The 26,009-nt window shown below is 49.7% G+C and overlaps 1 protein-coding gene across 5 annotated transcripts in view; it reads right to left on the reverse strand.

Moving 5' to 3' along the window:
* EDA (ectodysplasin A) overlaps window positions 1-26,009 on the reverse strand; it is a 174,291-nt gene that overhangs the window by 20,562 nt on the left and 127,720 nt on the right. For all 5 annotated transcript variants that reach the window (XM_072626295.1, XM_072626294.1, XM_072626296.1 and 2 more), the window contains exon 2: window positions 19,286-19,391. In XM_072626295.1, coding sequence (XP_072482396.1) covers window positions 19,286-19,391 — 106 coding nt within the window. The remainder of the gene's footprint in view (window positions 1-19,285; window positions 19,392-26,009) is intronic.

Raw genomic sequence — 26,009 nt, forward strand, 5'->3', positions numbered from 1 at the left:
AAATCATTGCACATCTCAGTGTTCTGGGTACCTAAGACTCCACACACACATACACACACACACACACACACACACACACACACACACACATGCACACATGCACCACAGAGAAGGTGTTGACCTGCTTCAGTAAAGGAGATTTCCTCTGTCGCAGGAGTTCCTATTCCAATGGCATCCCTGGCCCAGTTCCTCTCCATGCCCCTACGTGAACGCCCCTTGATTTATCCAACTACTCACTCCCTGTTAGGTCTTTAAGGTGCTCATGGTTTTTGGCAATTACACATAACGTCATGAGGCTCTTTGGTGGTTGGCTTGTTTCTGACGGCCCTTTCAGGGCAGATTTTATGATGCTCTCCTCTATTCCTAAAGAATGAAACCCAGAGGTCCGAGGCAGAACTCTTTTTGTTACTGACTGAGCAGTGCATCCTGTGGCCCACCTTCCCCATTCCCCAAATCCTGGTTTATGTACTCAGCATACTTGGACTCCCTCTACTGATGAAGCATTCCTCTATAGAAACATCCTCAAAAAGCAGTTATCCAACTTCTGCCTGAAGACCTCCATTGATAGGGAACTCCCTACTTAATAAGGTCACCTAGTCTACTATGGGACAGATCTCGTTGTTAACTGATGGTCCAGTTTTTCCTGCCTCAGCTGGCAACCCTGAATCTATTCAGGAGTAACTTTGTGGAATCAGTGCCAGACGATTGCCTCTGGAACTTCTCACAGTTGGGTTAACAATCACTTAGCTCAACAGAAATTCCTGTCAGTCAGACATGTACTTTGGGAATGGTCCAGGGCTCAATAGGACTAGGTGAAAAAAAATCATACAGAGCAAAGGATTAAACCAATTCTGAACCATTAACACCTTCATCTGGTGCTTCACTATGGGAAGTGAATCTCTGATGAAAAGCTGGTCACTAGCCAAAGTAATTGACCTAGGAGTCATGGGAAGAAATCTTCTCACAGAACTTATCATCAATAAATATTCTCAAAGATTCTATCGTAGGCAGTACTATGACCAAAAAACACCATGTCAGCTGAATAGACAGTAACGATCAATCCATACATTCACATTTCTATCACATCTTATATGAGTGGTCTAGGCACACCCTGAGGGTATCCTTGATGAAAACAGGAGCCAGGAACAGGAAGGTTTGCCTAGCCAAGGTCCTATAGCTCCCCATATCTGTGAACTCACAATTGTAGTTGGAATCCGAGGCCCTACTGTGGAGTATTTAATTACAAATCAGCTTTTGATATGGAAGGACAAAATGCAATTTTTAAGTCTCTTCTCCAACCAGGTACCTTCACACATGGCAAAATTCTGCAAAATGCTACGATCACACGTGGATATGCATGTGTATACCACATGCATGGTATTCTCCTCTTAGACCGGGAGCTCCAGAAGAGGAGATTATTTTGCTTTTTGCTTTTTTATTTTATTTTATTTTATTTTTACTTTTTTCTCTGCATCCCCAGTGCTTAGGACACTACTTTAAGCACTTTTTCATTCACTCCTTCATGACAGATGTGATCTGGTAGGTCACTCTGGCCAAAGATTTACTGAATATTGACATCAAATGACATATAAAACAGAGACCTGTGCTCACCCAAGGTGTTTGCCCATTCCATCAAGGATTTCCTGGGGGGGGATGTCCAAAGGGAACAGAGATTTCCTAGAGATGGGAGGCCCTTCAGAAGATTCCAGAGACTTAGGTCTACACTACAGGGATCCACAGTCCCTCAGAAGTCTTGGTTCAGCCCCACAGACCAGATAGTCTGGGCTGAAGTGGAAAGGCCTAGGGCCACTAGGTATTATAGACATGCTAGGGTCATTATTCATGTGCAATTCCAAGTGAAGTGACAACAGCATTGCAGGCACCCCACAGGAAAGGACCTCAGTCCCCAGTGGTCAGCTCTTTTGTGGTCCTGATCTTCCTAAGCTTATATCCTTGTCCCTCCCCCGCCCCACCCCATAGTGAGTGCCTTTTGGTGCTCTGGAGGGGCTGCTTTACCTTGTTTCACTTGCTTCAGGAACAAAAATGTTTAAAAATGCTCTTGGTTGCCCACTACCCTGGCAAACAATGGGAAAGTCACTTCTGAGGCTGGCTGCCTCTGTTTCTTTATGCTGAGCATGGGGTTGTCATCCAATTGCCTCCAGGATTCGAGGCTGACTCTGGAAGGGTCTGCTTGAGAGCAGCCTGGAGTTAGTAACTAGGAAATCCCAGGTTTCCTCCTGGGAGACCAGAGTCTGTCTTGAGATCTGGAACAAACATCTGGAAGGAAATTCCCAGGGCCTTGGGAGACTCAGGCGGGCCCTGGTGCTGGTGTACCTGTGGTGGAAGGCTGTGCTCAACTGCCCTATTTTATCAGCATTTGAGATACCAACCTAATTATAAAAAAACTACTTTTGACTGAAGCCTCTGCTCCACACCCCTATCACCTAGACAGTCTGAGGAATGAGGTCATCTGTGTGTGCGTGTGTGTCTGTCTCTGTGTGTGTGTGTGTGTGTATGTGCATGAGTGTGTGTGAGAGAAGGGGGGAGATAGGGAGGGAGAGAGGCTGGGAAGGAGGGAGGGTGGGGGAAGGGGAGAGGGAGAATGACATCTGCTCCTGAGACTCTGACTATAATATCCAGCCATGGGCATCCACATAAGGACTGCAGGGATTGGTCATGTCCGACAGGAGGACAGAAGTCAGTTCCCCCATTCCTTAGAGATTAGAAAGTCCAAGATGCTCCAATTCTACAGAACAGCCACATGTATTCTAAGCTGGACCTGAAGAGTTGCCTTGCTAGCCTTCCACACAAGTGGGCATCTAGTCACTTGGAGACCTCCAAAAAGGGAGAGTCCAGCACCTCCCAAGGTGGTCCAGTTCATTCTTGGATAGCATTCATGCTTTCAAAGCTCTCCCACCCCCTCATTCTAGCCCTACTACCTGTGCTCCAGACTTAGGAAGCCCTTTTCCCATCAATACCCCCACGAGATAGATAAATCAAGGAGGAGGCCAGCATGGGAAGGAGTTGCGGTTTTCACAGCACAGGGACTCCCTTATGGCAACTCTCTCTACAAAGGCCAAGCCTAACCCAACTGGGATTTAGTAGATAAATCCTAAGGAATTGCTTAAGGCCTACAGATGTAAATGATTCAACACTTAGAAGGGGCTTCGAATGGATTAGACAGAATCCAGCAAGAGCCATATGATGGATGAATGAGAAGATAAAGATAATTTCTCACAGAGACCACAAAATGGTAGCATTGGATCAGAGAACATCAGAGCTAAGGAGGGGAGGGGGGCCTTCAAAACAGAGAATGCCAGAGCTGGCAGTACCTTGGAACATGGAATGTCAGAGTTGGAAGAAACTTTAAGACAAATATTGTCACAGCTGTAGGGTCATCTCATCCAGCTAATTGCTTTACAGATGAAGAAACTGAGACCCAGAGAGGTGAAATAATAAGTCTGGGGCAGAAGCAGGATTAGATTAGATTGCTTTCCTCCACCCCAGCAGCGTGTCTCTCAGATTCCCTCCCCCCTGTATTCTTTCCCTAAGTAACTCTAAATAAGAACAGGAAGACTTCTTTGAGAAGGCCTCCCTTGGAATGCTATGGGAGAGTCCACCTATCCGGAACCCCATCTCTGAAGCAGAACTCTGTCTTTCTGTGAAATTTGAGCATTAAGTTATAGGATATCTGCAGTCCTGGGCTTTGCAATGGCCCTCCCTCACATCCTGTGACTTCAGTCCCTTGAGTGCCTTCTCACTGCCTGAAAAGCTTGAGTTTTGCAGGCAGACCTCACGTGCAGGCCATGGTCACTCATAGCAACAGCACCTGTATTTGTAAATAGGAGCTTGCTAGCTCTCTGAGGGGGCTGGACAGATTACATCCTGGGAGGGGACCAGGCAGCTGAGCATCTGGGGTAGCTACTGGACACAGACCTACTCAGAACATGCTGTTTCCAAGGATAACTGTTCTGTTCTGTTCTGTTTTCCTCCCTCCCTTCCTTTCTCTCTCCTTTCCTTTCTTTCCTTTCTTCTTCTCTGTCCCTCTCTCTTTCCCCTTCCTTATTCTCCCTCCCTCCATTTTCTCCTCTCTCGTCTTTCCTTCCTTCCTCTCTGTCCCTCTCTACTCCACCCTCCTTTCCTTTCTCTCCCTCCCTTTCTTCCTCTTTCCCTCCCTGCCTTCCTCTCCCTTATTTCTTCTTTCTCTTTCTTCTATTTTTGGCTTCTTTCTTCTCTGTTCTTCTTTTCCTGTTCCCCATCTCTCCCAACCCTTTTCCCCTGCTTTCTTTTCATTGAACAGCCCATGGTGCAGAAGGACAAGGATTTGAAAAGCAAATTCTAAACCTTAGCAGGGGTCTCAGCTTTCCAGGAAAGATGCTTTCCAGAGTGGTTTTATAGGATTTCTGACATATGTTGTTTATAACCTTAATTTTTTTTAAATGAGCAAGTTCAATAAATCTGTTACCTACTAAGCAAGTTCTGGTCTGGCTGCATCTGGCCCCATTTTTATTTGAGACTGTAAAGGCATTTTAGGAGATGGGTAAATGTTGTAGTGTTACTCATAGGCCCTGACGACACTCTGTTTTCACTGTGACTTTCCAAAGGCTGGCTCCTTCCCCACCCCCACTCCCTCTTCCCACCATTCTTGGAAAAGGCACAAAGTGGCATGTTTGCTTACTAGACTTTCTAGACAAAGATCAGAGGGCAGTTGTTTGAGTTACCAAAGCAGAGGGGGAGCAGGGAGCAAAGAGATGGTTGGCTCTTGCTCAGTTTCCATTCCCTTCCCCAACCTCTGTAAGAGAATCAGTGATTATTTATTAAGCATTTACTGTGTCTAAGCCTGGACTACAAAGAAAGGCAAAGATGCTATCATGACCCCCAGGCAGCTCACAGTCTAAGGAAGGAGATAATGCATAAATAAGTAGGTCTGTCTATACAAGATGGTAGAGGAGGTGGAAGGCACTCTGAAGTGGAAGGCCTCTTCCAGAAGGAGTCTAAGAGGTAGAGGTGAAGGGGCATAATATTCTAGGCATGGGGTCTAGCAAATACAAAGGCACTGAAAGGTGACATGGAACGTTGAGTGAAAGGAACAGCAAATAGATCAGTGCGACTAGAAAGGTAGGAAGGGGTTTTACACGAAAAAGAGAATTTCATATTTGATCCTGGAGGTCATAGGTGTCACTAAGCTCTTTAGGAAGGGGATGACATGGTCAAACCTATACTTTAGGAAAATCACTTTGGTGTCAGAATGGAGGATGAACTGAAGTAGGGAGGCAGGCAGAGCCCTGGCAGCTATTGCAATAATTCAGATGTGAAGTGGTGAGGGCCTGCAGTAGGGTGGGGGCAGTGTCAGAGGAGATAAGGGGAAGTGGTCGAGAGATGAAATGAACAAGGGGTGTTGCAGAGATGAAATGGACCAGAGATGCTGCGGAGGTGAAATGGACAGGCCTTGGCAACAGCTTGGATATGAGGAGAGAGATAGTGAAGAATCCAGGATGACCCCTAGATTGGTAGTTTGAGGGCCTGGGAAGTGTCTTCTGAAGTAACAGGGAGGTTCAGAATGAGGAAACGCTTGGGGAAAGATCGTGAGCTCTCTTTTGCACATATTGAATTTGAGATGCCTATGGAACATCTAAGTCGGAGATGTCCAATAGACAGCTGGAGATGTGTGACTATATAGCTCAGTGGGGAGTCCAAGGCTGGATATATAGGTCTGGAAATCATCTGCGTACATATGAGAATTGAAGCCATAGGAGCTAACAAGTTGACCAAGTGAGATAATATAGAGTGAAAAGAGAAGCAGGCTGAGGACAGAACGTGGGGGGTACCCATATCAGAGGAGACTGAGGACTCTTGCCTGTGCTGCTGCCTCCGCCTCCTGGGTTCCAGCACTGAATTCTCCTTGTTCCTGCTGCCATTTAAAGCCATTGCCTTTTCTTTGAGTTTTCCTTGTTAGGGCCCTGAATCATTCAGCACAAGCTAGACAGTTATGAGGTACTTTCTGCTTCCTTTAACCTTCTTATCTCTAAACAAACCCACTCCTTTGCCTCCCCAAAGCCCTTTTCTTTTTTTGTAAAAGTTTTATTGTGCCTTTTTTGGCAGCACTGTTTCTCCTCAATGACTCTATCAATAGACCTGTCCCTAAGAAGTACAGCTAAGCAAGATAAGCCACCACACTGACTGTGTCTTCACTACCAAGGCCTCATTTGGCACTGCTGGTCCCCTCTGTGGAGAGGAAGGAGACACTGTCTTCTGTAGTGAGCTGTCAGGCTTTTGGACTCAAGAGTGGAATAATCCTATTTACAATTTAATTCAATTCCACAAAACTTGAACACCTATGTGTCCAGCACTGAGGTATGTGTGTCATTCAATTCAACAAGCATTAAGTGTCTACTGGGTGCAGATCTCTGCTCTGAGTGTACAGTGCCACAGGCTCTGCCCTCCATTCAAGAGTTTATGCTCTAATAGTGGGAGGGGGAGTAGAGAAGCTTGCTATAAAGATGAATGTGTTAAGGGTGAAGCCATCCAGAGGAAGTCAGGAGTGGGAATTGGGGACAAGTAGGAGCTGAACTGAGGCTGACCAAGGAAAAGGAAGATTTCAGTGGGGGGAGAGAAAGAAGAAGGGCTTCTCAGCATGGGGGAGGTGTAGTCTGAAGGAATACCTGGAGCCAGGAGAAAACAAGCAAGGGGTGATAGGAGAAAGGCTGAAACCTCAGGTGGGAGCCAACTTGGAGAGGGGGCCTTGATGGCCAGGGCCAGTTCATTGGGAATTGATCATTTTCGAGCAGAGGGCTGACGTGGTCAGACTTGTGCCTTTGGAGGACGATCCTAGCAGGAGTGAGGGGATAGACTGCAGTGTGGAGTCACTCTGCTGGCCTCCAATTTCTCCTCTCCAATCACTGTTTGGACATCTCAAACTGGATGTCCTGTAGATATTTTCAACTCAACATGTCCAAAACTTCCTCCCCTCCCAACTTCGTCATTGCTGTCATGGGCACTACCATGCTAAGTGCCATGCTCATTTGGCATCTCTGCCACAGTGTTGGCATTTGTTCCCTTCTCTCAGAGCTGCTGCTGGAGCTGGCTGGTTGGGCTGCCTGTCCCCGATTTCTGCCTTCTCTAGTCCATCTTCCACTCCTCCCCCCCATCCACAGGGATTTATCTCAAGCATAAATCCAGCCACATCATCCCCGACTCCAATTCCAGAGGCCCCCTACTGCTTCCAAGATCACCTAGAAAATCCTCTGCTTTTCCATTCACAACCTGGTCCTTTCCTCCTTTCCCAGACCTTTCCCACTTTATTCCCCCTGCCCACAAGTATTCCAGGATCTAGGATCTAGCCAAGCTGGGGAGTCTGGGCCTCCCCCTTCTCACTTCAGCCCGGTAGTGTCTCTGGTCCCCCTTCAAGTCTCAGCTCAAATGTTCCCCCATCCCCAACTAGAAAGATAGGGAAACTGAGGTTAGCAGTGGTCAGTACTGTGCCTAAAGTGGGATTTCTGACAGAGTCACTACACCAGAGCCTGCCATTCTTCTAGTTCTTTGTGCCTAGACAGTATCAAGTCCAAGTATTAACAAAACATTTAAAGAAGTGAGACAAGATCTCCAGTGGGGTGATTCCTCTCTGGAAAGATATGGCCAAGAATTGCCAGGAAAGAGGAGGTGGGCAGGGTGTGTGACCCATGCTGTGAGAAGAGGGTTTCTCCTTTCCCCACCAGGAGCTCACAGCTTCAGCAAAGTGTTGGAGCTGAGTCTGGAGTGCAGCAAACACATCGGGCCATAGCAAAACTGTCAGCGAACAATGTTCCCACACTCATTTGGTTGAGGAGATGGAAGCCAGACCTCCCCCCTGACCACTGCTGGCCCTTGACACATTCTAGGCCCACAGCCAGGAGGCCCACACCCTTTCACTGTGATGTCTAGTCCTGGAGATGAGACAGGGAAGTCACTCCCATTTGGCCCTCTGTGTTCCATCTGTTGAAATCCCTGAAGTGTTAGGTCATAGGACGAGAGATCTGGAGCTAGGGGGTGGATCTTAGAGGTCAAAGAGTCCAATCCTCTCATTTTACAGAGGAGGAAACTGAGGCCTAGAGAGGGAAAAGGACTTGGCTAAGGTCACACAGAGGCTGTGCCTCTGACTCCAAATCTGGCTCAATTTCTCTTCTAGCTGCCCGCCCCATTCCCCTTCCATGAGACAAGGCCTCTTGATCTTGGTTGATTGGAGTCATCATGGAACTCATTTTAAATACCATGGTTCCTTGTCGTTTACTTGGTCGATAGCACACATTTAAATTTACACATTTGAAGTGTCAAGTTACCCTTTTGTTTGACTTCCTTAGTTCTTAACACAAACCATCCTGCTGTTTTCCAGTCCCACCCCACTGACCCACTGAGATAAACGGAAATGATGAGACAGGAGTTTGGAAGAAATCTCCCTCCAGTGGCATAAATGTCAAGTTCTACCATACAGCAGGAAGGATGCTACGGACCCACGCTCATCTGGCATTTTGAGATTTGCTAGCAGAAGTTTGTCCCGGACAGAGGAGGGCACTGTGGTGCAGAGTGGTCATATGACTTAGTCATGGTTTATTACAGCTAATAACTGGCAAATCCCAGTTCTCTTGACTGTACTCCAGGCTCTTCTTACTCCAGAACGTTTTTTTCCCACCCGTTTATTTCATTGATTTTCAGAGAAGTATTAGCCCATTGTCTGAAAATCACTCATCAGCTAGCTTCTTGATATCCTTTATTAGGTCTCAATGTTGTAGAGCATTTCCTTCTATGGAATCTGGCATGAAGGTTGTTCCAGCAGAGCTGGCTGGAAAGTAGGCCCCATTTTCCTCCTGATCTCCACTGCCAAGCAAGACATGTAATCTAAAACTTAAAAAATACAAAACCCTCAAGTGACTGGGTTGAAAGGGGAGAAAATCTTGGTCCAAGGTGTGAGCAGGATATTCTGAGAGACTGTCAGCCACACTCAGGTGGTCTGCCATTGCCCAACCCCAGACCACAGGGAACCTCCATGATCACCTCAGTCTTTGAATCTGTAGCTCCTCTTCCTATTTCCTCCATTCTAACCAAGCCAGAACCCAATGATTATACTTCACTGGGGGAATGGGGGCACATCTAACACATGAGTTCTGTGAATAATTAGGTTTCAGGTTAGCTGAAAGTTTAAACATCAGCAATACTGAGTCTGTTCAGCATACCTCTATGTGATAGCAGGCATCTTGATGATGGAGCTGCTCTGGGCCTATTGTTCAGGAAGTTTCATCTGGCCTGGCCATTTCAGAGCCCCCAAGTAGTGTTCCTCCTCTCCAGGGCATTGCCCTGATCAGTGGATGCATGCTGGGATGCCAGTGGATGCATGCTGGGATGCCAGTGGGCATGGCAGACAGAGAGCAGGCTTGAGTCAGTGAGACTCAGTTCAAGCCCCTCTGGGGCACATACTGGCTTTCTAAGACTGGCTGGAGGTGGCAGCCAAGCTGCAGATCTGCCTTGGGAGAGGGGGTGATGAAACCCCAGGTCTGGTCCAACTCCCCCACACCTTAAACTCTACCACCAGCTCAGTGTTAGGCTCTGGCGTGCATTTTTATCCCGCTGGATCACAGCAATTTTCCCTGCTCAGCCCCAAGGCATCATGGTCACATTCATTGCCTGAACATCTGGATGCCCTGCAGTTACTTGGCCACAGCTGCTTGTCCTTCAGGCGGGCAGCAGGAGAAGTGAATGGGAACCATCCAAATGCCTAGCTCCTCCAGCTGCCATGGGCGGGCCATACACCCTGCTCAGTTTTCAAGCTCTGAGACTTCCTTGACCAGCTGCTGCCTGTCATCTGCTTTGGTGCTCATTTTTTCGGGCTGCTGGCTCCTTTTGACCCCACTGACTCCCTGTTGCTGCCTTGTAGGTCTCTCATCTTTGTCTGCTCACTGGCCCACCATACCATTAAAGGTCCTCATCACTGTTTTACAGAAGAGAAAATGGGCAATCTGAAGCAGTTGATGGGGTTGAGACCAAAGACCAGGCTGTGAAAACACCTACGTGGGGCAGATGCCAAGGGGCAGCAGGTGGGCCAGACCACCAGAGACAAGGAACTGAGGCACAAAGTCCCTGCTATATCCTTAGGGACCTGGCTGCAGGAAGCCTCTGTTCTCTGACTCCTGATTGTAGAAAGAGCCAAGCCACTGGGGATGGAGGAAGGGTGAGTGGCCCTAAGACTGTCTTATAAATAGGGAGCAGAGTTAGGGAAGGGACCTGTGATTTCAATGGAAGGGAAGCAGGAAACAAGCATTGGTTGGGTGCCTACTATGTGCTAAGTGTTTTACAATTATTATCTCATTTGACCCTCCCAACAACCCTGCAAGGGAGGTGCTATTAATGATCCTGATTTTACAGCTGAGGAAATTGAGGCAGGCAGAGGTGAAGTGACTTGCCCAAGGTCACACAGCTGCTACATGTCTCAGACTGGATTTGAATTCAGGTCTTCAGGACTCTAGGCCAAGTATGCTATCCATTGTACCACCTAGATGTTCCAGTGATACAGGGAATTCCCAAGTGAGGAAATTTTGCTACCATGAGATTCAAGATGCCAGTCTCAGTTTCACCCAGAATTTACTACACACAAGATGATGGGAATATACTCAGGGACCACAGTTCATGTGAAAAAAAGGTCAGAGGGCAGGGTTTAAGGGACTGTGAGCTTGATGTGAGCCAAATAAAACAAGACAGATGTGATCTTAGGCTCTGTTACAGAAGCATCTTGTTCAGAATAAGGGCTGACCTTATCAGACCAGGTCAGACCTAGAGGTAGCAAGATGGTACCACAGTGCATAGGGCATTGGCAGGAGCTGGAGTCAGGAAGACCCAAATTCAAATCCAGCCTCAGACATTTCTGAGCTGTGTGACCCTGGGCAAGACACTTAACTGCTGCCTCGGTTTCTTTATCCATAAAATGGGTTGTTGTAAGGATAAAATAAAATAATATTAGGAAGCACTAAGCACAGGACCTGGCATATAGTAGGTTCTAAATAAATGCTTGTTAAAAAGTTATTCCCTGCGAGGGTGTGACATTTGAGGATGCTGTCTGGGAGAAGCCAGCCAGGGCCATGGCACATGATTACTGGGTGAAGGGAATGGGAAGGTGGAAAGTGGAGGCTTGGAGCATTGACCCCTCAAGCTTTTCTTCTCTTTCTCTCCTTTCCAATATCTCCTCATTCCCTGGCTCCTTCCCTGATGCCTGCGGGCATTCCCAGGTCTTCAGCCAGTCATCCCCTCAAGCTGTTGTCCTTTATCTCTCCTCCCTTCCTAAGTCAGACACCTAGAAAAGGACCTCTCAATAGATCTTCTCCATTTCCTCACCTCCCACTCACTTCTCTACCCTTTGCCATCCACCTTTCAAACCAATTGTTTGACTAAATCTGTCCCACAATCCTCAATGATCTTTTTTCTACTTTTTCTCAGGCCTGTTTTTTGTGTTTTTTTTGATGGGGGAGGGGGCTCAGTCTCAACTCAGTCTGGCAGGAGTGGTAAGTTCATGGAGGTAAGCCATCTGAACTCATATGGAAAGGTCAAGGTTACAGTAGTCCTTGAAAGCTCAGTAGAGGAATCTGAGCTTTACCTCCCAGGTAGTAGTGAGCCACTAAGGGCTGCCACAGGCATGAGTGGAAGGGTAGGTGGCTGAGGAGGGCACACAAGGATCTGCAACTAAGAAGCATGCCCCAAATGGGAAGCTGAGCTCAAAAGGATATGGGGCTACTCTGGGGTAATGTTAACAGAGTGAAGGAAAGTACAGGAGGAGTGTGGATTAAGGTTCATCGGGGAGGTGACTCATGTGTCGTGGATGACAGGAAAAAAAGAATGTTGTGGATGCTCTTGGCAGTGAGGAAGTATTTGATTGCGGATTCTATTGTGCGGGGGTGGGGATCCTTGACAAGAAGGATGCCAGCTAGTGTATTCACGTCAGGCCCAAGCTGGCTACTAGATAGTGAATGAAAAATACTGCAGCTATGAAAGAGAGAAGATTTGGGACCTGATTGGACATGAGAGGTGAGTGAAGGAGAGGGCAGAGGAAAAGATAACTCCAAGGTTACACTGAGAGGAGACAGGATGAATGGCGGGGCTCTAGACAGAAAAAGAAAAGGCAGAATGAGGAATTGGTTTCTGGAGAAAGAGATAATGAGCTTGGGTTGAGACACGCTGCGGGGAGAGGCAGGTGCTGGAGATATGAGTCTGAGGCATGAATGTGAGGTCATCGGCGTAGCAGGGTTAATGAAGTCATGGGAATGAACTAGTTGCCAAGGGAGATACTCAGAGGGCCAAGAACTGAACTGTGGGGACTGTGCACATGAAGGGGATGGGAAATAGGGAACAGTTGGTCAAAGAGGCCAGCAGAAAAGTAGTGGGAACAGAGATGATATGCTCCAAGGAAACAAAACAAAACACACACACCCAAGCAAACACAAAATTTATGAGCAAGGCACCAATAGCTGGGGGTCATGAATGGCCTCATGGAGGAGACGGAACAACCTGGGGATTTTAAGAGGCAAGTGAGGCAGGAGTGCATTCCTGTAGGTAGCCACTGCAAAGGCATGGAGATGTGAGGGACGGCGTAAAGACCAGTTTGTCTGGACCATGGAGTCAGATAGTGAAGGGAGGGAGTTGAGAGAGGGAAACCAAGGAGGTGGTTGTTGTAATCATCTCGGGTAGCTAGATGAGTAGGAGGCTGCTGCTGGTGAGGGGCATTTCAAATTTTGGCTCTTATCAATGGTACAATTTCAAGAGATAGTGAGGTATTGGGGATGGCCTTATTGATGGATGGCTGATGGGAGTGAGCCAGAAAAGGAAGACAAAGAGCCACATGGTCACATGATATGAGGAATCAACATCAGGATGATGACAGCAGAAGAAGTGAGGAGGAAAGTCCAGAGCTAAAGTCACCAAAGGAGCAGCCAGGAGGGAAGGGGAGCTCAGGGAATGCTTCCAAGGAGAGAGAGACCCGCATTTGGGCTGGAACAAGTAAATGGAGGTAATGGTGCTTTAGAATCGGACCCAACAGAGTCACAGGGGTGCAGCACCAGGGATGAGCAGGCTAGCATTCAGGGCATGGCTAAGACAAGGACATGAATGGTGTGTGGTAGACACAGTGGACAGGAAGCAGGACGCAGACTTCCAAGTCTAGTCATGCCCCACCCCACTTGAATGTTCATTTCCAATCCTTTGGAAGGCTCCTTAAATACTAGAACAAAGCAAAACACTAGTGCTGGCAGAGGGACCATGTCTAGCATCTAGGCAAGAGTTGGCCCCCTTTGAACACCAAGGGTTTTCAAGTTGGCATGTATACAACTCTACTGTTGAGCTTCCAGGTGGAGGGCACCATTGCCAATTCTGCTTAATAGTCAACCCACGTAAGGCAGCTTGTTTGGTTTCATTGTCCTGGAGTACCCTAACTTTCTTCCCATCCCCCACAGGTCAATTTCCCAAGCACCTTTAGAATCTAGGCCTGGCACCATTATACTTCATGGGATAGCAAAATGGACAGGAATACACCTTATATACAGCTTGTGTGGCACAGTGGATAAAGTGCTGGGTGGGCCTGGAGTCAGAAAGACCTGAGTTCAAATCTGGCTTCAGATACTTACTAGCTCTGTGACCCTGGGCAAGTCACTTAACCTCTATTTGCCTCAGTTTCCTCATCTGTAAAATGGGAATAACCATAGCATGTTCCTTGTAGGGTTGTTGTGAGGATCAAATGAGATCATATTGTTAAAAAAAGTGCATAGCATACATGCCTGGCACATAGTAGGTGCTCTAGAAATGCTTATTCCCTTCCTCCTCTGGTTGTTGTGTTCGTCCTTCTTTCCCGAAGAAGACCACACCATCAGAGAAATGATGACATGACTTGCACTTGACTTTGTTTTCAGTGAGGGAGGGCTGTGCGGGTCACCAGCCTCACTTCTCCTCCACAGCCATCTGAATCCAGTGACTTGATATTCCTCAGGATGACTGGAGATGACCCAGGATGCACTAAGAGACCTTGGCCCCTTTAGGCCAAGGTCTTTGCAGGCACTCACTTAGGGTGAGGTAACGCCCATTCATTGAATAGGCCTGACCCTGCCATTCAGTGTCCAGGGGAGCGAATAGAAGGCAGCTGGGGACTAAAGAGGACCACTGGCCAAATGGGATGATTAAAGAAGGAAAGCAAACCTAGGTGCCTGCTGGGAGAACTGTCCTAGGTGCTGGGAGAGCTCCTAGCTTTAAGACACAATCCCTATCCTCCACAAGGCTCCAGTCTAGTAAGAGGAAATGGCATAAACACAGAGACCTAGAATGCCCAACAGCCCATGATAATTGCAGAGGGAAGAGAGCTGCAGGAGGTCAGAGGTGGAAGGTCACTTCCCAAGAGAGGTGGGAGAGAAGGCTTTCACTGTCATGGAGCTTTGAACAGGCCTGGAGCAGAGTCTGGTTTTCAGTTTTATGATCTGACAAAGCTTAGTCAAAGATGGAGTAAAGTGGAAAACATGGTCATGAAGCTTTAGCTTGGATACTTTACTGGGCTTTGGGCACTTGTCTTCTTTGCCTTTTAGTTGTCATGAGCAACCCTGACTCAGCAGGTGCTTAGGAAACATCTGCTGAGCTCCAAAGGGAGCTTGAGTCACTGCTGTGGCCACAGCTGTCTGAGAAGACAGGAGCTGCCATTGTGCCTAACTCTGGTGGCAGGCCATTGGTGGGGGGGAGGGGAATACAGAGGAGGAACAGAGGCTGAGAGAGGCCAAGACTTTCCCAGGAACACAGAGCTAGTAGGTATGAGAGGCAGGATTGGAACTCGGGGCTCTTCTGACTTCAAGAACAGCACGCCTCCCACTACACCATGTTGCCATGGCTTGGAGGAGGCACTGGCATACAGCTTAGTCTCTGTCTTCCCTCCTACTATAGGCCCTTTCTCCTGTGGTTAAATGAGGACAAGGCATCAGCCTTGGCCTACACTTGAAGGCAGAACAGCCCTGGGCTGTGGCAGAGACTTCAGACTGGAGACCAGCTTCCAGCCAAACTGATGATCCAGGGAGCAGGGATGGCCTCAGTGGGAGCCAAAAGGACTCAAGGGTTACTTTCTTTGATACAGAGTCAGGGGACAAGAATTCTAAGTGTTGGTGAGCAAGGTAAAGAATCATCTTTAAAAATCTCCTTTTATCCAGAATGTTCTCTTCGGCAGCTCTTAGGTCACACCTGGGAAGTGCTGGGGCCATCTCTGCTCCCTGGAACATCAGTGTGACTTTCCTTACAGTCCAGCTCTCATAGCCCCACATTGCTACTGAGTGGGGTATCCTGAAAACCTAGAGAAGAGATGATCAAAGGACAAAGAGCGATCCCACCAAGAAGAATGAGCACTGGATCTGGCACCTCCAAGATCTCTTTGAAGACAGCAGTTTCAGTGGAATGACGAGGTTGGCAGATGGGTTGGAAGGAGTTAAGAAAAAGGTGAGATGAGGAAGTTGGAGCACCTACTGGCCTTTTCAAGGACGTTAGCTACAAAGAGCAGAAGAGATATGGGACAATAGTGAGTGGGGATGCAAGGGTCAAGTGAGGGGTTTTTTCCCAGGATGGGGAAGACCTGGACATGTTAGGCAGCAGTCAGGAAGGGACCAGGAAGCAGGGAAAGATTGAAGATGAGTGAGTGAGAGAGAGAGGATGATGGGGAGGGGAATCTATTGGAGGGGATGTGATGGAATGGGGTTGCTTGTGCTGTTAGAGAGGAGGATAGCCTTGGTAAGGAGTAAGGCCACCTCTTCATGTGAGACAGGGGTGATGGAGGAGATGGTAGGAGATGAGGAAGAGGGGAGAAGGGGCAGCTTACAGTAAAACATGAAGGAACGTTCTCAGCTGAGAGAAAGGAGGAGGTTTGAGGAGGGGTGAAAAGGTTTGGAAGAGTCTCCGCAGAGAGTGGGGGAGCAAACTAATAAGCAAGGATTGCCTAGCAGTAGTAAGGACCCAGGTGAAGTTGTGTAACAGAAATGTGCGGTGGACCCAGTTAGAATGGTTGTATAATTTTCTTCATTTAGTAGCAGGAGTGGAGATGATGAATGCTGGGAGTGATCCAAGGCTGAGGCTTGGCTGGGCATAATGGCAGCTATGATAAGGGGTCGAGGCATCAAGAAAGGAGGTAAGCAGAGTGCCAGGGCTAGGAGGTACAGCAGAAAGGATGTGGTCTAATCATCTCATCCCAAGGAAGAAACTGAGACTCCCAGTGTGAGTGAAATACATGGCTGAGAACTGACAGGTGTGTAATCAGAACTCAGTTCTTTGGACTCCCTCCCACTGATGAGCTTCTGCTTCTTCCCCAGGAAAAGATGCAATGCTTGCTGTCTACATGCAAGGCCCTGTGCTTAGGACTGAGGACTCAAATGCAACAAGGCAGAGACCACAACATCCCAGAGCTCATCAAACTGAGTTGACCTTTACATAGACTTTCACCCTGGTAAGGTAGGCAGAGCAAGTCTTCTTAGCCCTGTTGTTATCTCAAGGCCCCCAGATCCCGCTGCCTCTCAGGACCTGTCTGGAGCAGGATGGGCCCTCTCAGGTCATCTGCCCCAATCCCCGCTTGCCTTGTCAGGGATTGACTCATTTCTGCATTTAGCAAATGTGAGGTCACCAGCTCTGCCAAGTGCTGTGAGGCTCTTAAAGGATATGACCTAGTCCCAGGTCTTGAGGACCTAGTGGGCTAGCAAGAGATAGAAGGAAAGTGGACAAGCAGGGAGCCCATGATCCCAACTCTCTCTGAACAAAGGGAATTCTCAAGTGGGTGGCTGAACTTACTCAGGGAAGCTTTCCTAAAGGTCTCAAACACCCATGGATCGATGATCATCTTGATGCAGATGATTTTCAGGTTCCTCTTTCCAGCCCTAACCTCTCTCCTGACCTCTAGGCCCATGGTAAAAAAAACTGTCTATTGACCACTTCCAGCTGGATGTCCTGTAGCCATCTGGAGTCCAACAAAATGAAAAGAGAACTCATCCTGTTACCCCCCAAGCCTTCCATCTTCACAACTTCCCTCTTAGCCTTCCAGTCACCCAGCCCTGCCACCTCGCTGTCATCCCCTCACTTAGCCCATGGCTCTAATCAGTTGCTAAGTCTTGCCCTTTCACTTACACAGCCACCTCTCCAGCTCAGGTGTCCTCATCACCTCTCATGGCTTGCAGTAGCCCCCACGTAGCTGCTACAGTGATTTTCTGACCACGGTACTCACTTGTTCATGAAGCTTCAGGATCAAATTCAAATTCTTTTGTTATGCATTTAAGGCCCAGCCTTTATCATAAATGACTCCCCTTTCAGTACCTGATGGTTCGGTGAAACTGACCCTCTTAATTTAATGTTCTATTTCCCATCTCTGTTTCTACGTATGAGCCACACAGCATTACTGGACCACATAACCTCTTTGAATTTCTAGCTTCCTTCAAAGGCTAGCTAAAGACTCCCCCTCCTGTGTGATGCTGAGTTTGAGCCCCCTCCCATTTACCAGCGCCCCTTCCAAGCATATCACTTTTCATCTGCATAGACATGCATGTGCCCTTTCCTCTGATCCAACAGAAGGTCCTTGAGGGTAGGGCCAGTTTTGGTTCTGTGCTCATATCCCCAGTGCCTGGCACAAGGGCCTGGCACACAGAAGGTACTTAATAAATCTCTGAGTTTCAGAGTTTATGCAGTCCAGACCCTCTCTCAAAATGAGGTTTTTGTATTTTACTTTAATGAGTGGGTTAATAATGATATTTTAATGGTCAGAGATTCAAAACTGATGTAAACAGATGTGTCTCCTAAATTGAACATGTTCAAGCCACTTTTAGAAATGTGCCAGCTGCTTCCAGGACACAGTTGGATACCCCCAAAGAGGCAAAGTGGCCAAGGGTGGAAGCTGGGTCCAATTAAAGGGCCAGCTGAGGGCACTGAGAGAGCTGGACAGCTCCTTGCCTCCTGCAGCTGGCTGTACTTTGGGCTTTTCCTGGAATCTGTTTCATGCTCTTATCTGTTAATAGTAGAGGGATTATTCTTAGACACAGGCCATTAAGATGCATAGGTCTGGACTGGAGAGCCAAGTATTTATGCCACCAGTAGCAAGATGACTTCTCTCTTGGCACAGCTTTGCCTTCCCCTTACCTCAGTTGGACTGACTTGTTGGTCAGATCAATTCGTCTGGCGGATCTGCCCCCGCCACACACCCCGTCCCCTGAGCTCCGCAGAAATCAGATGAGGGGGTGGATGGGAAATACTTGGCCAACCTTACAGTGCTCCGGAAATGTCAGCTGCTATTCTTATCATCCTGATTATCAGTAATTATGACCTTTATCCGATGAGGGGGGAGAGCTGGAAAACAACTTCCAGAAAGCCATCCTTCAAAGGAACTTCTGAGGTCAAAGATTCCAAGCCACCCTTTTTACAGATGAGGAAACTGAGAGAAATGATGTGCTACGCTTCAGGTGAGAGATGAGACTAGAGCCCAAATATTGTGACTCCCCTCTTAGTGCTCACACTATTTGAGGGCTGGACACCGCCACTGTCTGCTCTTCCCTAGTCAATCCTCCCCCTTGACGCTGCCCATCATTCATAGATTTGGTCCAGTTCTGCACACTTGGTGCCTGCTCACAGAACCCTGGCCTCTCCTCTGCAGCTCGGGCCTTCACAAATGCTTTCCTTCACCTTGGCCTCCTTGGCTCCCTCATTTCAAATGGCAGCTGAAAAAAGGCTCATTTTTTCATTTGAGATAGCCACATTACCTCGTAGAGTCCTAGGTGTGCACGAATGGCCGATGCCACCCTGAGATACTGCCTTTGCAGCAGCCCGAGGGCAGGGCCCTTCCACTAAAGAGTGTGCCAATTGGTAGAGCTGCCGGTCTCCTGACAGATGGTGACTGAAGTAGTCAGAGCTAAGGGCTAAGAGCCTTCCCTCCCCCCCACTGCTGTCAAGGACTTGGCAGCACAGGACTACACATGTGGCCTTGTGGGACAGATGCAGCCCACCGGCCACTTAGGCACCAAGGGACTGACAGGGTCAAACTGCCTGCTCACCAATAACATTGGTCAACCTGTGACCACCTCCAGAAGTCATGGAGCAGCCTTGGATCAATGAGTGATTATTGGGCAAATAGATATGATTAATTGGATGATGAGATTCCTACAGCCCGCTCACATGTGGACTTCGGACCAAGTGGCTTATGTCAGCAAGCCTGGTCTCCTGGGTGACGGAGTATGGCCTGACGACATTGAGGACACCTGCTGGAGGGGGAGGGGGCAGGGGCCCTTACCATCCGCTGCTTCGCCGCTTTTGCTCCTCTTGCTGCGTTGAGCATGTCTATTTTCTTCTTCATGGGGGAGCCTTCCTTCAGGAAAGAAGAAATTCAGCAGAGCCAACTGCAAAGGGGCAGAGGACACAAGAGTGAGCTGGTGTGGTGAGTGGCGCAGCTCCCTCATTCCCGCTCCCCTTTCCTCAGTGTTCAAGGCATCAGGGATCCATCCCTGGCCTTAGTCACTTGGCAAGACACCACCCCATTTTCTAGAGCTGCTGCCCTCTTCTCACCACCACCACAAGCTGTGACCTAACCCAGACTCTGTCTGCCTCAGTGGAATGTCTGCTCCTCACCCCCAGGTAAATATCTGCTCCTTGCTCAATGCTGCCCCCAATTCCAGCTCTGGTGGCTCCTTAGTGAACAGTTAAATAGCAAGTCTCAGTAAGCTCCTTGAGAACAGGACAAGCGCCGCTTCTATTTTTGCATTTCCAGAGCCTGGAACAACACCTTGCATCCAGGAGACTTATTATCAATTTTAGATGAACTGCATTTGAATTCCATACTCCTGACATTCACAGGCCCCGTCCAACCTAAGCATGGTTTGTGATAGAACAAAGCCTCTGCTCCAGGTGGGCTCCCCCCTGCCATGCCCTTCCCATCTCCCTCTGCCTCAGCACTTCTGCTCAGCCTGAGGGCCACCCTAGAGCCCCTCTGGCCTGTCTCCACCTTCATTTGGGCACCGAGCATACTCTCTGCCTTGTGACTTAGGCCAACAGCAAGCTCTCCGGCGTGTACGTGTCTCATCTTCCCAGTTCTCTGAGGACCAGGCCAGGACCGTGGCTGATATTCATCTGTAGTTTCCTCCCAGCAGCACTCTAAAAACATGCATGACTCTCAGGCACCTCTGTGCTCTGCATGCTAATGAAATGTGCTTGAGCTGCGCTCTCACCAAATGGTACGGTTGGCTGACATGGGCTATTTGCATTCTCAGGTCAGTTGAGAACCACACATGGCCCCAGCCCTCCTGGCTGGTTCCTGGCTCTTGGCTTAGTGGCCCAAGCAAGGGGAGGAAGCAAGAAAGCTGGGAAACAGCCATAGTGTTCCCCAGGCTTGCTTCCGGTCCTCAGGGGTCCCTTAGCCTACGGCCTAAAGGGAGCTGCTCAGGATACTGAATGCACTCCCAAAAAACAGACAAGGCCCAGCTGAGATGCCAGGAGAGTTGCAAATGGAGGCCAAGAGCCCAGTCTGGCCCGGCCTGGCATATTGGAGCGACACTATTATGGAAAAACACAATCTCTACAGTCACTCTGAGCCAAGGGAGGACAAGGATTATTAGCCACATGTTCCAGAGGAGGAAACTGAGGCTCAGAGTGGCTGAGCAGATGGACCCAATGTCGCATTGGACACTCAGACCCTAGGATGATAAAATGGATGCAAAGGTCTACACTCCAGATCTAAGCTTCTAGAATAGCAGAGAGGCAAGAGTGGGCCCCAGCCTGAAGTGGCCCAAAGTGAAACAGGCCAGAGGCTGGCCAAGGGCTTTTCCAACTTGGAGACTGGATTTCTGTTCATGTGTTAGGGCTGTTGGGGAGGGGGAGGAGGGCAGATGTGTGGGGGTCCTCAGGCTAAGAAATCTATTTCCCTGAGAGCACATGCCTCCCTCCAAGCACAAGGTGCTTTCCTATTCCTCTTGAGGCCTCTGGCTGCAGGGAGGGGTGATATAGAGCTCTCCCAATGGGGGCTCCTGGGTGGAATGGGAGTGAGTGAGTGAGTGTGTGAGTGTGTGTGTGTGTGTGTGTGTGTGTGTGTGTGTGTGTGTGAGTGTACGCCGTGAGTGCTTGGGGGGAGGTGGGGCAGTGTACATATACCTGTGACAATTGACTTGGGCCTGACACTGAAACCTCTAGGAGGGGTCTCAGCAGGAGAAAGGAGGGCACTGGCTCCCTAGGCTACTCCCAGCTGGGATCCCTGGACTGCCCGTATGTGAAGATACTCTGGATGGGTCTGGTGTATTCCCTACAAAACCAGGGGGAAAGAGAAAAAGGCCAGCCTGACATCATAGAGGACTCACAGCTGCCTCTCCCATTAGAGGGTAAGCCATCAGTGCTGATGGGCCAGTGAGAAGGACAAGGCCCAGCTGCCTGCCTGCTGGCCTACCCTGTGTCCAGCTGGGCCTCCAGGGGCAGGTTAGAGGGTGGGAACCAAACAGGAGGCCTAATTCCCAGGCTGGGGCTCTTACGCCAGGAAGGAGACAGCAGGGATGTTGGCCAGAGCCAAGGATCTGGCTCAGGGGGACACAATCAAATACTTTACACTTTGTTCACTGATCACACACGGCCTGTCGTGGGGCTCTCCTTGGAAACGAGGAGGCCAGCCAGTAGCTCCCAGCTTCCCTGGTGGTGAGCTCACCAGGGTGGCCCCATCTGCACTGCTGGACCAGTGGTGGCCAGGCCTGCCTCAGCACTTCCCACTCCCATAGCCCTTTGCAAGTACCTAGGAGGCGGGAGGCTGGAGGCTGGTGAGGAAACTGAGGCTGCATCCTGGAGAGAAGGAGGAGGCCGAGGCCCCAGAGTGAGGCAGGTGAGCAGCTAGCTCAGAGCCCAAGGGATCACACCCTGATCTTGTTCCTGTCTGCGGCTGCTAAGCCCAGCCCATCACCTGGCTGCATTGCAGAGAGGCAGCAGCCCCAGGATGTGACAGACAGATGGCAGTAAAGGCAAGGAAATGCCCCAGGCTGGGAGCTGGGGAGGAGGCTTTGGCCTGGCAAGGCTCCTTGGGTACCCCATCAGGGAGGGCTGCTTCGTCAGCCCCAGGCGTGCACATGCACACCCATAGCACACACCCATACACATGTGCACACACATGCACAGCACACACCCATACACATGTACACACACAACACCCACCCACATGTACGCACACGTACAACACCCCCACACAATGAACACATAGCACACACCCACACACATGTACATACACAACACACATCCACACATGTGCATACCTATACCATACCCACACGTGCATGCACACACAACACACACCCATACACACCCATACATACACACATTCACCCACTCACATATACACACAAGCACACCTCCCCCACAATGCACGCACAACATACACCCATACCCACGCACACACACAACACATATCCATACACATGTGCACACCCACACCACAGCCACACACATGTACATGCGCACACAACACACACCCACACACATGTGTGCACACAACACACATATACATGCACGTGCATGCACACCTTCATGCATATACACATGAACATACAATACCCACAACACCCACTCACACCTATACACACACACACTCAACACATACCAATACACATACACATACACAACACACCCATACCTAGGTACACACACATAACGCATACCCACTCATGCACAAGCCCTCTCCCCACACACACGCACATGCACACAGCCCCCTTCTACCAGTGAGGTGAGGCCCGCCATGATTCTCATTCCCATTTTCCCAAGAGGGATGTGAAGATAAGAAAGAGGTTCCAAAGTGAGAGGACCTAGAGTCGAATCTCCCCAGGCATATTTACTTCTCGGTTTCCCTATGTGTCAATGATGGGGAGTGGAAATGCTTTCCTTGGAGCCATAGAGCCTTAAAGAAATGGAGCCATGAGACCCTCCTGCAGGCCTGTAGAGGCCCACTCCTCAGCTCTTTAGAGTATGCAGGCCACATTTTCAAGGGCAACTTGGTCTCTTCTCCCCTCTCTTTTGATATCCTTGGCTAGTGTCTTCCACCCAAGCACCAAAGGCGTGTACCAAAGCATGTAGCAGCCAGCAAGCACCAAGAAAGGCCCCCCTCCCCTGCCCCCTGCAAGTAATGTCCCAAGATCCTGTGGCTAATTCCATCATGTCATTCAGAGGGCACACCTGGGAAACAGGGAGGGGCCCTGCCTCAGTGAGTGCGAAGTCATTAGGAGGATGCTGAAGGCCTAGCGAGGGGGCCAAGCAGACATTCCAGTGCGCGGTGAGAATGAAAACCGACACCAACCGTGGCGGGGTGTCCCAAGGAAGCAAGGGCAGATGCAAGAAGCAGGTTAGCAAGCAAAGACAGGAAGGCCACTGGGGCCACCTGAAGGACAAGGAGGAGAGTGTTCTGGCTGGAAGGCAGCACTGGGGCCCACGGCCACCAGCTGGCTGCTGGGGCTGGGTACAGTCACGGTGAGGGAGCCCAAGAGCTGTTTTGTGGCACCTGACTTGATGCCCTCAAACATGTAGGACCATGGGGGCTTGGCTAGGAACCTCTCCCTGCACAGCCAACATGAAGCCTGGGGAAATTATTCCAAGCCCAGGTGCCCCTGAGGACACTGACCCAGATTTCTACTGGCAAGAAGGGCTCTTTCCTGGGGATGTGCCCATGGACCAGGCTGCCAGTGTGGTAGATTGGTCAGCTCCCCTGCACAATGGGGCTGTCTTGGTACCTTCCTCCCTAGCCACACGGGGAGCAGTAACCTGTGTGAAATCTATTCAAATGGCCCAGCTGCCTACAGGACAGAACCAGCCCTGCTGCCAGTCACTTTGACCTCCCCACACAGCTGCCCACTTTGGGTTCAGTGCAGGATGTTTCTTGATTCGCAGGCATGCCAGGCTTCCCTTGGGTGGGAACAAGGGCTACAAGGCCATCCTTGGACTGGGCGATGAGGGTTGCTTGGCCCCAGGCCTAAAACGCCCCATCTGCTGTCAGAACGTCCGATGCCTCAGTTGGTGGTCTTTGTCCAAAAAGGACTGTGGCACAGGTGCTAAAGCTCAGGCAGGAACCCTTGCCAGCCCTCCAGCAGGGGGACTGCCTCCTGGGGACTGGGGCCTTGGGAGTTCCAGAGGCAGAAATCTCACTTGGTGGGGAAAAAGTCTGAGAATCAGAAGATGGTAAGCAGCCCTTTCAAGTGACAAATGAAGAAACTGAGGCCCACATAACAGAAGCTAGAGTGAATGCCGAGCATCCAGGAGCACAACCCCTGAGCCTCGCCATAGGCGTGTCCCTGACATTGGTGTGCTTGGAAGGCCTTTATCACCATTTAGAAGCACACTGAGCCCAAGATCTGTGGGCTATCCAGTGGGAGTGCTGATGAGCCAGAAGCCTCATTTCTTTAGACCCAACTTTGTATCCTCTTTGTATGGACATGTCCATCTGCTTCCTGGAGGTAGCTCAAGGCAGGAATCCCAAACCTACTACACTAGTCCAGAGTCACACAGTCAGCAAATAAGAAGTGGTACAATGCAAACCTAGGTCCTCTCGTGCTCCTTCCATTCTACCAGCCATTCCGGGGCCAATGCTGCCACCACAGTCTGGCTCAAGCTAAGGAACTCTTCAGCAATTCAGAGACCTTTCTCTAGGGTTCTCCTTGGCCACCAAGCTCAAACCAGCTATTGTCTGCTGGAGGGTTACCCCTTGTCCACGCTCTACCTGTATATGGCCTTGCTTCTTCTAAGTCTTTCCCTCAGCTGACAGCAGGAAACAGGAGCTGCCTAGCCATCACACCCTGGGGGTTGGGGATGGGCAAGGGGAGCACAGCAGGCCAAAGTGGGCCACAGGGTTGGTGGTTTGATTGTAGTCAAGCAAGATGGCAAGAGCTGAATTGAGCTAAGTCTCTGTTGGCCACTGTAACCATAGCTAATGGGGAGGACAGGGCTGAAGCCATACCCTCTGCCAGGGAGGTAGTTCAGAGTGTTGAGGCACTAGGGGAAAAGTTGCAGTGGGAGGGTCCCTTAGGGAATCAGCCCACACTATCCACTGGAAGAACCAAGCTGGAATCCAGGAGATGTGATGAGGGTAGCAAGGCTGGGATGGGGACTCAGCAAAACATGCCCCCTAGGCCCTGGTGTGGCAGCTGGCATGTATCTGACACACTCATCCCAAGTACTGAGTCCCTAGGGGGGGGTCTTGGGGGGAACTTGGGTTCCCAAGGGAGATGAGCCCAGGCATGGAAAAGAGCCAGGAGAGCCAGGATGTCAGCATGGGGCACTGGGCGCTGCATGCTCTAGACCACGCCCTTCCTGGACTCCTCTGCCAGCACCACTGCCAAGGCCGACTCAAAACCGCTTGAGAGAAAGGACTACAAATCTGGGTTTTGCTGTGGGTTTGGTATGTGTGTGTGTGTGTGTGTGTGTGTGTGTGTGTGTGTGTTATGCTTGTGTGTGTGAACACACATGCATTTGTGTACCCATGTGGGTAGGACCTGGCATAAATCACAGAGTATGCCCCCCCCCACTTCCAACACTGAGCACCTATCCAAGGGGCAAATATGAGGTGATGTAAGGACCATGGGGGGAGGGCAGCCCTGTTGCCAGGCAGCCAGTCCAGGTTGCCTTGGTGATGGGGGGGCGTTAACACAGGATCCTAGATTTGATTGTATACCAGTACCTCGGTGGTGTTTTGGGGGAAGAGGGAGGGCTGAGCACCATCTGGGGGGATCATGTCTGTCTGTTCTTCCTCTTCTGCCTGCCTGACTCGACAATTCAGTATTTAATGGGGATGCAAAGACAGACAGCGTGTGAAACTGACAAGCTAGTGAGGCAAGAAGGGAGGAAAAGACCAGTGAGAAGGAAAGGCCTTTGCAACGAGAAAGCTGAGAAGCGTGGCCTGGGGCACCGGCCGGGACATCTGCCAGCTTCAGAAAGGCAGGGCACCGACCTTGGGCCTTGAAGGGCGGACCAAAATGGGCGACATGAGAGCAGGAACCAGGGACTGGAGAAGC

Source organism: Notamacropus eugenii, chromosome X (genome assembly GCF_028372415.1).
Source record: "Notamacropus eugenii isolate mMacEug1 chromosome X, mMacEug1.pri_v2, whole genome shotgun sequence".
In the NCBI taxonomy this organism is placed as follows: Eukaryota; Metazoa; Chordata; class Mammalia; order Diprotodontia; family Macropodidae; genus Notamacropus; species Notamacropus eugenii.